The sequence below is a fragment of the Lithobates pipiens genome, unplaced genomic scaffold (genome assembly GCF_037356315.1).
Source record: "Lithobates pipiens isolate NorthernLeopardFrog02 unplaced genomic scaffold, aLitPip1_a1.2 Scaffold_19, whole genome shotgun sequence".
Taxonomy (NCBI): domain Eukaryota; kingdom Metazoa; phylum Chordata; class Amphibia; order Anura; family Ranidae; genus Lithobates; species Lithobates pipiens.
In genome coordinates, this window is record NW_027507764.1 from 115,898,071 (window position 1) to 115,915,639 (window position 17,569).

General features: G+C 44.8%; 1 protein-coding gene across 1 annotated transcript; it reads left to right on the forward strand.

Annotated features, from left to right (window-relative positions):
* The first annotated feature begins 1,407 nt into the window (after positions 1–1,407).
* On the forward strand, positions 1,408–16,844 carry XRCC2 (X-ray repair cross complementing 2). Its single transcript, XM_077491168.1, has 3 exons — positions 1,408–1,637; positions 10,409–10,490; positions 15,419–16,844. Exons 1-3 carry the CDS (start codon positions 1,599–1,601, stop codon positions 16,144–16,146), a joined length of 849 nt encoding a protein of 282 aa, XP_077347294.1. The 5' UTR covers positions 1,408–1,598; the 3' UTR covers positions 16,147–16,844.
* Positions 16,845–17,569: the final 725 nt, after the last annotated feature.

The window sequence follows — 17,569 nt, forward strand, 5'->3', positions numbered from 1 at the left end:
TGTTCAGTGTAAGAAATACACAGGAGAAAATGCATGTTGATAAGGGGAGTGTAGAGGTGGACGGGCAGTCTAATGACATCACGACTCCACCCACTGAGCCCTGGAAACCAGACCCACCCACAGAATCTGATGTTTTTCGGGTCTCATAGCAGACAGAGGGGAGACATTTGACAGATAAGTATACATGCAGGAGGCATGTATATCCTTCTAGATAACCAATAGAAAGGATGAGAGTGGGTTTACATCCACTTTAATACATCATGCTAGTATCATATATGAAAGCTATCTAAGGACTGTGTGTTATAAAGGAAAACACTCTGATCCTCTTCTTACTGGAGGTGCATCTCAACCCCCCCCCCCCCCACACACACACACACACACACACATATATATATATATATATATCTAGTGTATTTTTTCCTGAAAATCTGTACTTAATAAACATTTGCACAAATTCAGATTCAGAATAATTTAATAATCTCAAAGGGATTTTTTTTTCTCAAAAAAAATCCTCTCAATTTGCATTCTTTCATTTTAGGAATTATGAAGTATTACAATGCAAGCAAAACACTTGCAACTCATAACAGGAATATATAAATGAATATATGTAGTATAATAAAATAAAAATGTTCCATGGTATGGACAAGAAGATAAGATAACGTAATATTATGATAAACATAATAGGAAATGAGATGAGATTACACAATAAAAATGATGAGGTAATACAAAAAAAAGAAAATGTATGCAGGATAGTGATGGTTTATTTATAAAATTTGATATAAGTCCAAAAAAACAAAAAAAAAAAAACAGGGGGGCGGGGTGGTAAAGGGAGAGGTAGGGTTCGAAAGGGGGGGGGGTGGGAGGGAGATTTATTATTTCATCCCAGAGAGAAATTATTAGATAAAATAAGAAACGTCAAACATCAAGAATTGCAACAACCACCATTTTATTCTCCAGAGTCTCTCCTTTCAGAAAACGACATCATGTTTGGGGGTTCTAAGTAGAAAAATGCAGATTTTAACATGTAAATAATGTCAAAACTGAAAATAACAAGGGGTTAAGTGCTTCTCAGGAACCCAAACTGCAATAAAAACAGAACACAATGCGCAAAGTCAACCTACTGCATCCCATCCAGAACTTACTATTGAAAAACTTTATGTAGAGTGACACTTTAACACACAGCCCTGTAAACAGCGGGAAACCACGCCCACCTATTAGTTATTCTCCCGCCTCTCTTGTCACCCAGCGAGGCCCTCCAGTCTAGAACTCTCAGCTGGGCCCCGCCCTCCGGTATTATCATGCATGCGGCATAAGCGCTAAGCCCCGCCCTGCCTGTCAAACTGCACGAAACTGACGTCAGGGAGTCCTCGCGGAGTGATACAGCGTGATCCGTCTCCGCTGTCACTGCCTGGGAGCCGCCCTCTCAGCCTGACCTGACCTCACACTTATTAGTAAACTCCGCCTATCGAGTACTGGACCCCGCCCACATAGCCAGGAAGTGAGGCCTTACCGGTGACTGGCTGGATCTAGGTCTCGCGAGACTAAGGCGCAATGCCCGTGATATCGGCGGCTGGTGCTCGCCAAGCTTGGCGCGCACAATGAGCGAGGGATCGCGGAGAGCGGAGTCCGGCACTCAGGTGAATGGTGACTTAGGTGTGCAGGGGGAGCGGCGCCCTCTTGTGGTAATGTGCCGCTCATAGCGCTCCTCCCCTGAGTGTGTTATCATGAAGGAGTAGGTGTCTGTGCTCCGCCCCTCGGCTTAAGTGGGCGGGCACACAGAGCTGTGTACATCTACACTAGTTCGGAGCACACTGCACTGCTGCCAGGGGAGAGGAAGCTGCTATTCTTAGACTGGTCACATGATATGTCAACTGCCATATGTTTGTGGCTGAGTTATATAGAGATCTGTAGATCAGCCACTAGATGGAGCTGTCAGTGCATTTCCACCCCAGGACATGAGGCGTACTCACCTGTGTGGTGCATTCAGTCCTCACTCACCTAAATGCTGCTGTTATCCCAAGGTGAACCCCCCCCACGTCCTCTATGGTTCCTCCCACTGACCCTAAGGTTGCCACCTGTCCAGGGTTCACCCGGATAGTTTGGGTTTGGAATCATGCGTCCGGGTTTCAGACACACTAGTTAGACTGGACTATGGCTTCCCAGCAGGGTTGCTGGTTGCAGTTGTCTAAGCTGAGAGTGTCTATTACTCTTTCACAGCCCCTAAAGCCAGCATTAACAACCCCGCTCCCAAACACACAGACGGGAGAGGAAAGAGGGCTCAATCTGCACCTCTTCCCCCCACCCCTACCCTGCTGTGTCTGCCCACACTATAAATTTCCAGCCCCAACTTTCTTTTTATGAGGCATAGTGCCAGGGATTGGAGTCAAGCAGCCTCCGATCCATCTGCATGAGAGGTGCTGACTGCCATAGGGTGAGTGAGCTCACCATCCACCCCTGCCTGTGACTGAAGTCTCCCCCCTTCTCTCTCCTGCCTCTCAGTAAGTACGCTAAGACACATCAGGGTTCTCAGAGCACCCCTTACATCAGAGTTTCCCTTTACACCAGAGGCCACAGTGTTTTCCCTTCCATCAGAGTTCTCAGTATTCAACCTTAAATCAGGTTTCCCAGAGCATCCCATATGTCAGAGGCCCCAGAGTTCTCCCTTACATCAGAGTCTGCAGAGTCCTCCCTTATAGTGAAAGGGAACTCTGCGAGTTCAGATGTAAAGGGGACTCTTGTAATTAACTTCATATGATTAGAAATGTTATTTAATAGCAAAATATATGTATAGTTTATACTATAAAAAAAAATGCTGTGCTAAAGTGTTTGGGTTTTTTATTGAAGAAAAGGTGGCAACCCTAACTGACCCCTATGTCACTGTTGTGTCCTGTACTGATGTGGGGGTTAGTGGAAGGAACTACAGCAGTAGTGGGGGACACTATCCAACACACCCAAGCATGTGGGAGATCCCCGACACTTGGAGCTCTGCAAGAAAGCGAGGGTTCAACACACCGCCATAAGGGTGAGTATTCCTATTCTTCTCCTACACACTAAGGAGGATCTTCAGTCGTTTATAAAAAATCAGCAGCTTACAAGTACTGTACTGACTTTTAATAAATAGACATTTAGCAACTGTTTTTTCACCAATTTTCAGTTTCCCGGCACCACCATTTTGGTTGTGGGAAGCTGGCAGTGAGGTCCTGCTGTTTCACAGCTTGCTTCCTCCATGCATGCATGAGACCCACTGATTGGACACAGCTGATCACATGGTAAAGAGCCTATGTCATAGGCTGTTTACCATAGTTAGCGATCCACTGTGTGGACACAGCGCACAACCGATCGCCGCTCTGCGAACCCCCCAAGAACGATAGTGCTTCTGCCCGCATGTCTTTTCACTATATGGCAGGTGGGAAGCACTTAAATTAAAAGTCAGCAGCTAAAAATACTGTAGCTGCTGACTTATAGCAGACACTTACTGTCTTCACTGGAGCCGGTCCTTCTCAGGGCTTCAGATCCCTGGTGCTGCCATCTTGGTTGTGGGAAACCAGCTGTGACTTCCAGATGTCTCTCAGCCACCTCCACCTGTACATCTGGGAGACTGTGCAAAATGCTTTCAGACTGGCCCCGCAGCCTCCTGGGATGTGTGACATGTCCCAGGAGGTTGAAGGGAGTGAACTTCTGCTAAGCTCACCTTGGCAAGAACAGCAGAAAAGGGAGCAGGCACCTGTCAGAAATAGTTACCTGGAATGATCCAATGATCATAGGAGGGAGGAGATGAGAGCTTACGTGAAGTTGCATTTTAAGTTGGTTAGAAAAGCAATGTGTTCTCTTTTAAAGGGCAAGTTCGCCTTTTCTAGAAAAGTTAATATTATAATATTTCACTCCAAATATCCTGGCCACCCATCCAGACTCTACTGTACTTGGCGTCTATGATGCCCTGTGTTGGCGATGTAGTGGTCCGTACAAAGCAACATGCAGCCCCCCCAAGTGAGTATCCATCAAAATGTTCACAATGCAATACAAGTACACAATCCCAGTACAGTTTAGAAGGGCTACTTTCTTCTTCGACACCTTAATAGAAGAAGAAGCTTTAGATGTACTACTTGTTGGTTAGCACAGTCACATGGTCGCACTGATCAGTAGGTGCTTTCCATTATGATGAATACTCGCTCTCGGGTTGTGCCTTACCCTTAAGGCTTTGTTCAAAAGTGTCCGATCTGTCTGCCGCAGATCACCGCCATTACTAGTAAAAATAATAATAATAAAATAATAATGCCCATAGTTTGTAGACGCTACAACTTGCGCAAACCAATCAATATAAGCTTATTGCAATTTTTTTTTTCCTACCAAAAATATGTAGAAGAATATATTTTGTCCTTATCTGGGGAAGAAATTTGTTTTTTGAAAATATTTTTGGTGACATTTATTATAGCAAAAAGTAAAAAAAATATATTTTTTTTCTTTTTTTTTTTTTTTTTTTCAAAATTGTCTTTTTTTTTGTTTTATAGCGCAAAAAATTAAAAACCGCAGAGGTGATCCAATACTACCAAAATAGAGCTCTATTTGTGGGGAAAAAAGACATCAATTTTGTTTGGGTACAGTTTCGCACGACCACGCAATTGTCAGCGAAGCAGCGCTGTATCGCAAAAAATGGCCTGGTCATTAGGCAGCCAAATCTTCCAGTCTGTGAGTGGTTAATCAACATCTCAATGAACACAAGAACAATTTCCAAAATTTTGACAAAACTGAGTTTTAGGCTCCAGGCACACTGAAACTCAAAAAAGCTTTTTCTGAACGCCAGATTGCTGGCAGAAAACGCTGGTTAAAAGACGTGCTTTTAATGTGCGTTTATTAGCGTTTATGGGAGTTTTCAATAAAAATACACAGAGGACACTCCCAAACTCCCACAATGCATTGAAAAAATAGAATGCCGAACAGTAATTAACGCGTGTTTATGAGCGTTTATCTGCGTTTTCCGGGGGTTTTTTTGCGGTGAAAGACGGCACTTTGAACGCGAATTTCTGGCGTTCAGAAAAAAGCCCATAAACTCCACTGCTTATTAAAGCTTAAAAACGTCCATGTTTATGGGCTTTTAAAAAAAAAAAATGGCCAAACTCCAATAAACTGCAGTTTATGAGCTCCAGTGTGCATGGAGCCTTATAGAATGTTTATTTAGCTCATTACATGAAATAAGGTTGATAATCTAACTTAGATTACAAAATGTTCCGTTTACTCAAATTAGTTGATGCAAAAATGAATGCACCCCACAACAAAAAAACGACTACATCTAGGATTTTGTATGATCTCCATGATTTGTAAGGACAGCACCAAGTCTTCTAGGCATGGAATGAACAAGATGGCGACATATTGCAACATCTATCTTTTCCATTCTTCAAGAACAACCTCTTTTTAGAGCCTGGGTGCTGGATGGAGAGTGATGCTTGTCTCTTCAGAATTCCCCATAGGTGTTCAATTGGGTTCAGCTTAGAAAACATACTTGGCAGCTGAATCACTTTCACCCTGTTTTTCTTCAGAAATGCACAAAATGGCTTTAGATATGTGTTTTGGTTCATTGTCATGTTGGAGAAGTGCAAGACTACAGAGGGCACAGAGTGATGGTACATCTTCTCTTTCAATATAGAGCAGTACATCTGTGAATTCATGATACCATCAATGAAGTGCAGCTCCCCGACACCAGCAGCACTCATGCAGCCCTACAGACAGTCACTGCCCCACCATGTTTCACTGTAGGCACCATGCATTTTTTCTTTGTTCTCCTCACCTTTGCAACACCATACAGTTTTAAAGCCATCAATTCCAAAAACCTTTATCTTGGTCTCATCCCTCCAGAGTACAGAGTCCCAGTAGTCTTCTTTTTCAGCATGGGTCCTGGCAAATTCTAGACGGGCTTTTGTGCATGAACTTTAGGAGAGGCTTCCTTCGTGGACAGCACCCATGCATGCCATTTCTCGGCAGTGTACGCCGTATTGTCATGTGAAACAATTACCGCAGTCTGGCTTTCTACTTCTTTAGCTAACTGCAGTGAACTTGCATGGCGATTTTCTTCAACCCTTCTCATCAGAAGACGCTCTTGTTGAGGTGTTAATTTTCATGGACGGCCTGGAAGTCTCTATGAGATGGTTTCAGTTCCATCTTTGTTAATTTTTTGTATCCCTTTTGCTACAGTATTCTGACAAGTAAAGCTTTGCTGATCTTCTTGTAGCCTTCACCTTTCCTGTGTAAAGAAATGGAATTCTTTCTCGGGCCTTGTGACATTTCTCTTCCATGTGGTGCCATTGCTGACAGCATGAAATGGGAAGGGGTTCTCTTTGTTGAGTAACACCCTTTTATAATCGACTGTCTTCTGGACACCTGTTTAATGAATAATTAGACTCACCTGTAGCTGAATTATTGTTAATTAGGATTTTGTTGTGGCAGTATTTTGTAGTGTAGTGTCCCATAGAAAATGTTTATTCTGAAAGGAAAGTAACAGTTTTCTGACAAATCTGTTGGGGTGTACTCGTTTATGCTGAGCTCTGTATGTGAACTGTGCCTTAAGGGAGTACGTTTTCAAACTTCTCTCCACAGGTTTGTCCACATGCAGCCACATAATGACGTTAGAAGAGAAGCGGTTTAATCTTAAAGCGGAACTTTACCCTCATATCCCTTTAAACCAGTGAAGCTGCTATCTTTTCACTCTCCTCTTCAGTATCCCTTTCCTCACTTTTTATTTATTTTATTTGTGTTGTGTGCGTCACGTTTGTCACTTTCACGTTTGATGAGTAGGGTGTCGGTCCTCGGACCTATCCTGAAAGTCTTGTGGGAGGGTGGACATAGGCCTTCTGGCTTGGTCCGCCCTCTATTGGGGGGCCTACCTTCGGGGAAGCCCCATAGTACCTAGTATGCTCTGTTTCAGCAGACCTCCCGGGGAAAGTCTGGTACCTCAGTCCCTGTCTGGAGCCTAACACCCCGGGGGATCAGGGCATGGTCCTTCCTAGTGGAGGACATCAGACACCCCTCTGCACTTTTTAGTGTTTCACTCTTTATGTGTGTGCACTTTTTTTATGCACCGGGTGGATGTTTTTTGGGTGTGTTTGCACGCCATGGGCTTTTTCAATCGAAAAGAAGCTGCTATCTTAGCATTATGATGAGAATGTAACTGTTTTTTTTTTAAATTGTTAAAATTCAATAGGTTTAGTTCCACTTTAAAATGCAAGTAAACCCACTGATTTAATGGTTACATTACTGGCATGCCGGGATAGCTAACTGTCTCATTTGTTTGTGCTGTCAACCAAACTGAAACCATCAGGCACAGTTCACATTGCAGCACACAATGGCTCACAGCAGGAGTGCAGTGCGTCTCCATCCTCCGGTTCAGGTCTGATTTTTCAGCCCGAATTTTAGGCCAACTCCAGACCTGAAATGGGCCAAAAGGCATACAGGACTCCTGTGCAATTCGCACCGGAGCCACTGCGGAGATGTGTGAACTGGCTCCATACAGAGCAGGTCACAATCGCCTGCTATGCGAAATGGATATGGGGAAACCTACATCCAATTCGCAAAAGTGTGAACCCAGCCTTAAATAGCTGATGTCATAACAAATCACGTGCAGCACCATGGCAGTTGAAGATTAAAGAGAGGCCAAGGTGGCAGGTTCCTTGGTTGAAAACAGTAGGGGGGTTTATATAGTTACATAGTTAGCAAGGTTGAATAAAGATACCAGTCCATCCAGTTCAACCTGAGTGAGTGTCTACAATTGTCCCTATCCCTGCACATTGCACACTCACATTGGTCCCTACCCTCAAGGAGCCCACAATCTCACAATCTGAGGTCCATATTCATATACTAGGGCCAATTTTGGACAGAAGCCAATTGACCTACCAGCATGTCTTTGGGGTGTGGGGGGAGGCCGGGGTGCCCGGGGGAAGCCCGCGGGGGTATGGGGAGGATATACAGGCTCCAGGCAGGTGGTGTCGTGGTTGGTAATTCAAACCAGCGACCCTTTTTACTGCTAGGTGGGGGTACTAACCACCACACCACTGTGCCGCCATTTCACTTTAAACTGCATAAGGAAGGGACTCCCTTCCATAGTAAATGGTATCAGCTGAGAGTGTAGATAACTTAAAGCGGAGTTCCACCCAAAAGTAGAGCCTCCACTTATCTGCTTCCTCCCCCTCCTTCCGGTGCCACATTTGGCACCTTTCGGGGGGGGGGGGGCGGGGACAGGTACCCATTTTTGACAGGTGCCCTTCCCCACTTCGGGAGAAAGCAGAAATTTAGTCTCCTTCCTCCACTGCATGGTCAGTTAGAAAGCACAGTATAAAGCACAAATGACGGTAGCAGCACCCAACAGCCGATCCCAAAATCGCCTGGGGTGCTGAGATCACGGGTTCCCTGGACAGATAAGTGTCCACACATTAAAAGTTATTTTTTTCCCCAGGTGGAACACTGCTTTTAAAAAACTGCCAGAAGTGCTTCTCGGGGAACACAATGTACAAGGATATGGCTTGTCATAGTGACTCTAACACAGGTCGAACAGGACACGTCTATAGCTTCCAGGTGCTGTGCAGCCCATTGAAGTCTATTAGGATGCATGACTGCACAGCTACTCATCCAAATGTGGCAGGTGTGCACAGGGCCGCTGATAGAAATCACGGGGCCCCGTACAGCCTACCTGACGGGGCCCCCCTTCAGCTCCACCCTGGCCGCGCCCCTAGTCCCTCCTCCAGCCCCACCCATTGCCCCTCCCCAGACCATACATAGTGAAATGTAATGTTAGTTCAACATCTTTAGGCTGGATTCACACTGCTGCGGCTACGAGAACCGGATGCGATTCGCACCGCACTGCAGTGCAAATCACATGCGATCTCTGTGCGATGCGAGTTCAGCCATACAGATAGTATACAGATAGTATGGCTGAATTCGCATCGCATCCCGGCCCAAACTCGCACGGGACCCTTTTTTTGGTCCACAGCAGAATCGGATCGCATGGGGGTTCACACCATGCGATCCGATTCCTGTCCGAGTTTGCAGGGTCCTGTGCGAGTTTGGGGCCGGGTGCGATGCAAATTCAGCCATACTATCTGTATGGCTGAACTCGCATCGCACAGAAATCGCATGTGATTTGCACTGCAGCCGCTCCAGTGTGAACCCAGCCTAAAAAAAAATGGGTATTCTTTTGTGTTTACATGTGCTAGAATTCATTAAAGTGCAATTATTAAAATTATGTTTCAAAAGTACAAAATTGCTTACGATTTTTAAAATGTAATCATTAAGTATGACACAAAAGCAGGTCAGTCCAGTTTTGTGTCATCTTTTATGCCTCAAGATCAAGAATACACACCTCACCTTGTCCCCAACTTCCAGATAAGAGCTCACCTCGATCGCCCGGCCCCTGCTCTCTCTGCTTCTTGTTAGTCATGTGTAGAGAGAGAGAGGATTGGGCATATCACTCCGCAGCATAACCTTTCTATTCTAATGCTGTGCGGTGTGCAGAGGAAGTATTCCTCCGTGGCCGAAAAAGAAGACAGAGTCCCCCCCACTACAGGCAGCCGCATACACAGAGTTTAGAACACATATTGGGAAAAAAAAAAACTGTACCGATCGTGGGGGGCACGGGGGGGGGGGTGCTTGGTGGAGGGGATTATGGCTGGATGTTATCTGCTGATAGCGCGCGTTATTTATGGCAATCCATGATCGTGGAGGAGGAACTTTTTTTTTTTTTTGGCAGTTAGGTTGCCCGGGCCCCCCTGCTGGTCAGGCCCGGTACAGCAGGGCCAGATGTACTGGCCTATCAGCGGCCCTGGGTGTGCAGCCACAAATGCAAACAATCTATCTGTGTTCAGGGCCACTCATAGGTGCCTGTCACATTACGAAGAGTGACTGTGTCTGTACGGGGTGCAAGGGTGAGAGTTGGGATTTTAGGAGACTGTCACTTATTCCCGTTCTGCCCAGCTTCCTGTGTTTTGGCCTGTGTGAGAGTGACAATGCTCAGATTTCTCATGTACTCTTGGGAGAGCTGAGGATTTTAAGGATGTGCGCTTACAAAACAGCAGCAGCACCCTAAGGCCTGTTTCACACGCGGGGCTTCAGCTTGTATAAAAACAGTGAGAACAGCAAGATTTCACAAAGCATTTGCAGGATCTTTCAGCAATCTGTATTGAATCTTTTAAAATACAATGCAACTGCAATTTGTAAGTGTTGAGCACAGATCCCAATGGGAGTGCTGATTGACACTTTTAAACAAACAATTTTTCATTGTTAATTTGCAGAACTGTGACTTTCTCTAGTGACCGTTCTTTGATGGATACCGGGTCCCACTTTCTTCTGTAAAACACCTTTTAATGATAACAGAATAGATTTCTATATTTAATTGTACTAATTATTGTTCTCATTTCTATTTCCTTAGTTGCTTGCTAGACTGGAAGGTCGAGCATCACTTAAAGAACTTGAACCATTACTTTTTGCCAGCGTAGACTGTCCAGTTCATGGTAAATATTTGTATCTTATCTTTCTGTATAGTACATAGTTGGTAAGTTGAATAAAGACACCCATCAATCCAGTTCAAACGGAATGTGTGTGTGTGTGTTTATATCTCTACCATTTCCTATATCCCTGTACATCAGGGGTAGGCAACATTTGAGAGGTGGAGATCTACCTGAACAACATGAAAGTAATCAAAAATCACTGCGGTTCGGCACCCTTTTTTAGCCTGCCTTAAAAGTGGACAGTCGGTAGTGCAGTGGGCAGTGTGTGGATTGTGTCAGTGGGCAGTGTCAGTATTTTATTTTTATTTTTTTGGCAGCCCTGTTGGGGGGCTTTGAAGTATCAGGAGTCTAAGCAGACCCCTGATGTCTCACTTTTGAGACAGAGAAAGAAGTTTAAGGACACAGCCCTCAGTCTCCATTTCTCTTTCGTTCATTGACGGACATAGCTCCATTAAATCTTGACCGTAGGGTTATTACCCCACCTTCAGGAGGGGACTAGGCAGAACACGTAATACATATGAAAACAACAGAACTGTACAGTTCTGCCCAGGGGGCGGTCCCTCTGGCTATAACCCCTCAACCTGCTTCCTGCAGCTCACTTTTTTTTTCTGCCTAGTGAAGAAGGACCTAGGCTCCTTGAAGGGACCATCGGTCCTGGGGATTTTTTTCCGTATTTTGCCTTTTGCGCAAGATATTCATGTGATCTTCTACCAACAGCCAGTTTGGTGACAGGCTGGATAATATAGATCCTTGTAGTTTCCCCAGCCTGGCCATCGAGCATGTGCAAGCCCTAGCTACACGCTGGGTCAGCCACGACATGCCCCTCAGGCTCCAGGGGCGGCTGGTGAGCTACATGCTCCGGTGCACACAAATGACCGGACTACGGATGTCTTTGTCACAGTGTGCCATGGCCAGCAGCCACCCCGTACTGCTCGGGTGTGGGTCTGTGATGGGATGCCTCCAGCTTGTCTGGACGGTATGTACAGCTCTCCCTGCCTCGGCAGGACAGAGCAGCTGGGCATTCCCTGGGAGGTTGATTAGGGGGTCCCTCCTCTCCCTTTCCTCTCTCCTTGTGCCTGTATAACCCCCCCCCCCGCAGGGGATGCTGCATGGCTGGGCTGTGGTGCGGTGTATGTACCTGGGCTGGGGGCTGTGCTGGCTGTCTGTGTCCATGTGCTGTCATCTGTCTCTCTGCTGGTGTCTGTGGGCACTGCATGTGCTACCACCACAGCGCTGACCACCGCCATTTTCTCTCAGTCTCTGTGTACAGCATGGTCGTCGGTCAATTTTCTGTAAGGCCGCGTACACACGGGCGGACTGTCTGTCCAACTTAGTCCGCTGAAACGTGTTTCAGCGGACAATCCGCTCGTGTGTGGGCTTCAGCTGACTTTTTCAGCGGACAGTCTGGCGGACTAAGTCTTTCGGAATTTCCGTAATACAGTCCGTCCAAACTTGGTTTCAGCGGACAGTCCGCTCGTGAGTAGGCAAGTTGGACGGACTAAGTATGGCGCATGCTCAGAAAGGATTTACACGGCCGAAGGTTGCATTGCAGTGTATTGGACGTCGTATTTCTAGTCCCGTCGTACGTGTTGTACACGTCATCACGCAAGCTTTCAGCGGACTGTCTGTTCATCGTGTGTGGTCAAGTCCGTTCATTCAAAAGTAGGACGGACTGTCTGTCGGATTGTCTGACGAACTTAGTTGGCCAGACAATCCGCCCGTGTGTACGCGGCCTTAGTTTTCCTAGTGTTTTTTACTATACAAGAACAGCTGGCAGTCATTTTCTTGTAGCCTCAGTGAGGTCTTTCTCCCTTGCGCTGCTTCCTGTGCCTCAGAACATTGCAGTTTTTGCTCTTGGACACCCCTCAATCTCCATTTCTGTAGCCTCGGCTGCACAGAATGAATGAATGAACGAACAGGAAGAGCTTTGCACAGTCTCCCTGTTCATTTACAAACCGAAGCATAGTAAATAGTTTACTATGCTTCAGTAATAAATGAACCCAGTGAGTGATCTGTACCGATCAGTCAGTGTTCATTCAGAAAAAGAAGAGGCTAGTAAATCGCATACTCACTGGCTCCTTCCCCTGCTCTCAATCCTAAAGAGCCCAGTCAGGAAAAGAGAGGAGGGGGAGCCAGCAGCACTGCCAAGGTGGGGGGGGGGGGGACCAGGGGAGCGTAAGTAGCAAAAGGAAGGGAAACCTGGAAACGGAGAGGTGTAATTTACTGGAAGCGATTCCTTGTATTTTCCTCCCCTGGCAGCTGAATGCTGGTGGGAGGGAGAGGAGGAGAAGCTGGCTTTCAGCTGCCAAAGGAGAAAAATGCAGGAGATCAGTTCTAGTAAATGCCACCTCTGCACCTGTCCAGATACTGAGGGTTAGGAAAGGAGGGACGAAATCTGCCCATCACCTGCCCGCAATTGAATGGTTGCTGACCCCTGCCGTACATTGCGTTGACTGCTATCCACATTCCCCACTGACACCTCCAACTGTGGACAGGAGTTCCACATCCTTACTTGTCTAACAGTAAAGAATGCCTTACACAGTTTAAGATTGAACCACTTTTGTCCAACTTCATTGTGTCCACGTGTCTTCCTTAGAGACCTTAGGTGAAATAATTTCCTCCCACTGCAAGAGTTACCCTTTTTAAAGATGCGTAGATCACTTTCATATCTCCTCTTAAGCGTCTCTTCTTTAGGGGAAATAAACGTAATGTTTGTAGTTGTTACAAACATTAAAAGTCGTTGGAAGCAAAAGGCAAAGCGGGAGCGGCCATGAGGGACTGGAGACTGATCCTGTGTCTCTTTTGTGCACTCTGATGTGAAAAAGCTGGAAAACCTATGGTGCATGAAAAGGAATACGAGGCCATAGCATAATGTCATATAAGAGTACCCACAACTAGCAGAATGATTGATGCTGAAGAATATTGTGTTCACTATTTTGACTGAAAAAAATAACGGGCTTGACCTGAAAGTGTTCACATTGGCCATAGCAACCAGTCATCTTCTAGCTGTGATATTTTCCAATACTGAAGCTGTCAGCTTTCTTTGAAGCCTCATTTAACAGCAAGCAATTGAACATTATTCTTCACAATATTAATTGGATGTCAAAAATGTAATTGCCCATGTATGGGCTGTTTCTCATGCATCTTTGTGAATTATACAGTAACTTCTTCTCATAAAGCAACATTTAAAAAAAAATGTAAAGCCCAACTAAACCTTCAGTTTAAATCAGCTAATTATATTCCACTTGCATTAAAACAAAAGAAATTCAAAGTCTTATAGTTAATTTTCTTGAGTCAAAAAGGCTGTACCCTGACAGCATACTGTAATAAAGAGCCATTGCTCCCTTTGTGGATGCAGTGTTCTCTCTGTAGAGGTCTGTCACACCCCCTTCTGAGCAAGGCCTATAGATCTCCAGTCAGCAAAGCTCCCTGGTGATTCGAGATCTCAGCAAGGGGTACATCAGGTCATAAAAAGCAGACCCTCTCCGAGTGGAAAAGTTTGTCCCTTGCTGGCGTGCTGCAAGAGGACACTTACTCTCAATGTGGAAGCAGTGGTCTTTCTGCAGAGGTCTGACCTGCTTCCTGCTGAGTCAGACTTACAGCAGGTAGCATGAGCTTCAATCAGCAAAGCTCATGCTACCTGCTGGTTAGAGGACTCTAGCTGTGGCATGTCAGATCTCTGCAGAGAGACTGCTGTTTCTACACTGAAAGCAAAATACCTTCTATACAGCACGCTTGCAGGAAACAGACCTTTCAGCTCAGACTGTGGCTGCTTTTTTAAAGTGTGTATTACCCTAAAAAAAAAAAAACAGATCCTGTTCCTTTAAAACATGAACAACAACACAGTGCTTTGTAATTTGGCCCCTTCTATCAGCTAAAAAACCTGGCTGATCCTGCCTGGCTATGCCCTCTCCCCTGTAAACTGACCATGGTTTATCATGGCTGCTAAGCCTTGAGACTGGTCTGTTTACATGCCTCCCTCATCTGCAGCTCTCCTCTCTGCTCTCTCCACCCCCCCCCCCCCTGCCTGTCAGCTCTGTCCGCTCCCCAGCTCTCCCCTCATGCTGCTATACTAACTACAATATAAACATACAACCCCCTCTCTGTACCTTATATCAGAGCGTTTCCCATCACTCACATGACTCCTCGGCTCTCTCTACTCCCCTCCTCCCCGGCTGATGCCAGGGAGAGAAGAGGGCCAAGGAGTCATGTGAGCACCCGGAGGCACTCTGATATAAGGTACAGATCAGCAGCTTTTTTATATAACACAGACACTGGAGCACATAATGTTATTTTACAGAGGGGATTGACAATCACTTTAAGGAAATGGCATCTTGCATGCCCCCTTCTGAGTCAGAACTAAAGCTCTCCAATTATCAGCATGAGCTTTATGGATTGGGGATCTATGGGTCTGTGTCAGAAGGTGGTGTGACAGACCTCTGCAGAGAAACCACTGCTTTCACACCAAGATCAATGGTCCTTCTTTGCAGCATGCTAGCAGGGGGCAGGCATTTCTATGCACAAAAAGAAAATTTATCCCTAAACCCCTAAGGCCCTAAACGCTGGTACCACTCAGTACAGTATTCAGCTGCATCTTGCCACAGCCTGCTATAGACTTTGACAGGCTTCAGGGACTGGACAAAAAGTGGATGCATTAAAACACCAAGAGGGCCCCACTGCACCTAGATGGCCCCATGTGCAATGGGGTCTAATGACTTTGAGCACATTTTTGTTTTAATGTACTTGGAATGTATTTAGCTGATTTGAAGTTGAATTGTGCTTTAAATCTTCATTTTGGCTACCAAGTGTGCTACACTGTTGGAAGCATTGCATAAAGAGGTGTTTTTATCTTGGGCTTACAGAATGTTTTAAAACAGCCATCTGATATTTTCCAAAGAAACGTTAAGCTGATGCTCTCCTTTCATACACAGGTGACATAATCGAATTTCATGGTGCCGAAGGCACAGGGAAAACGGAAATGTTTTGTCATCTAATTGCACGGTGCATCTTACCTAAATCCGAAGGTGGTTTACAGGTGGAAGTGATCTACATAGACACAGATTATCACTTCGATATGCTTCGGTTGGTGACTATTCTTGAACACCGGTTGGCACAGAGCAATGAGGAGACGGTGAAAGAGTGTTTGAGTCGACTCTTCCTAGTCTGTTGCAACAGTAGCGTTCAGCTGCTTCTTACTCTTTATTCTCTAGAAAACATGTTTTGCAGTCATCCCACACTGTGCTTATTAATCATAGATAGTCTTTCTTCCTTCTACTGGATCGACAGGAATAATGGAGGAGATAGCATTGCCAAGCAAGAGTCAAACATGAGAAAATGCATTGAGCTTCTTGATAAACTGCTAAAAGAATACAAGTTGGTTCTTTTTGCTTCAACGCAAACACTCATGCAGAAATTTTCTAATGATGTCAACAAGGAATCTTCTCATTCCTCTGAACTCGCTGCTCCCATCTTGAACTTTAAGCCTTACCTCTGTAAGTTGTGGCAGCATGTCACTACGCATAGGGTCCGCTTTTCAAAAGACGCAATGCAACCAGACAACGTCCAGACTTTTTCCATAACGTCCCATCACCTGAAGACCAACAGTATCGCTAGACACACATTTGCAATAGCTGACTTTGGAGTGAAATTTATTTCTTGATCCTTTAATTTATTATAATGTATTCTTAATTTTTGTAAAGTTTTATTTTAGACATCAACAATTTTCACAGCATCTGTGAGCCCTTCTTCCTTCCTTTTTTTCCTCCTTTAGGGAACCAACATATTTTATAGCCATGCTGCAATATTAGATTTCACAAGCTATAAAAGTTAAATCTTTGTTTGCAGATCTGTGTCCTGAGAAAACCATAGAGGACCTCCCTCCATGTTTGGGGGGAGATGAACAAACATTTAGATTTGTACCCCCTCCCAGATATCTACATTAAATTACTAAACCATATAATTTTATTTGTTTCATTAAACCTTGGTCCCTAGCCCTCAACTGCTCTAGCTAGGTGAGGGTCAAAGCACTCTGTGTTTTTAAGGGATCCTGGGAAAGCTGAGGATCTCAAATAATATGTACAGAAAAGTGTTACAACGCTGGTCATATGGTGCACTTTCTCTTGTTTTTGTTTGCATGTCCTATACTCATACTTAGAATAAAATCACTACACACTTTGTGATTATTTATGCTCAATTTATAAATCCAAACCTACTGTTTGCTGTTTTATTTCCTACAGGCCTGTTCCTTATAAGTGCATATATAATTATTCTTCATCCTTTGTGTAAACACATTATGTTGTCACCATTAATAAACTCTACATCAAAGAGGAATAGAATAAATACTTCTCTTCTAAACAAGACGTTGGCTTGTGGATCCTGCAACATGTTACACGGAAAACAGTATTATAATATTTGCTGCACTTTGGTCATAATGTGCACATACAGTGCCTTGCAAAAGTATTCACCCCCCTTGACATTTTTCATGTTTTGTCGCCTTACAACCTGGAATTAACATTGATTGTTTTAGGATTTGCATCATTTAATTTACAGAACATGCACACAACTTTTTGAAGATTTTTTTAATTTTTTTATTGTGATGCAAAAAAGTCAATATGCATAACTATTCACCTCCCTCCCCCCAAGTCAATACTTTGTAGAGCCACCTTTTGTGCAGCTATCGCAGCTCCAAGTCGCTTTGGATAAGTCTCTATGAGCTTGCCACATCTTACCACTGGGATTTTTGGCTATTCCTCCTTGCAAAACTGCTCCAGCTCCTTCAAGTTGGATGGTTTGCGCTTCTGAAAAGCAATCTTTAAGTCTGACTACAGATTTTCTATTGGATTGAGGTCTGTGCTTTGACTGGGCCATTCCAACACATTTACATGTTTCCCCTTAAACCACTCAAGTGTTGCTTTAGCAGTGTGTTGGGGTCATTGTCCCGCTGAAAGGTGAACCTCCCTCCTAGCTTCAAATCACAGAATGGGACAGGTTTTGCTCAAGAATATCCCTGTATTTAGCACCATCCATCTTTCCCTCAAGTCTGACCAGTTTCCCAGGCCCGACTGCTGAAAAACATCCTCACA

Coding starts and splice junctions, on each gene's coding strand:
- XRCC2 (XM_077491168.1), top strand. CDS start 1,599: ATGAGCGAGGGATCGCGGAGAGCGGAGTCCGGCACTCAG. Junction 1,638..10,408: donor GAGCGGAGTCCGGCACTCAG/GTGAATGGTGAC, acceptor CTATTTCCTTAG/TTGCTTGCTAGACTGGAAGG. Junction 10,491..15,418: donor CGTAGACTGTCCAGTTCATG/GTAAATATTTGT, acceptor TTTCATACACAG/GTGACATAATCGAATTTCAT.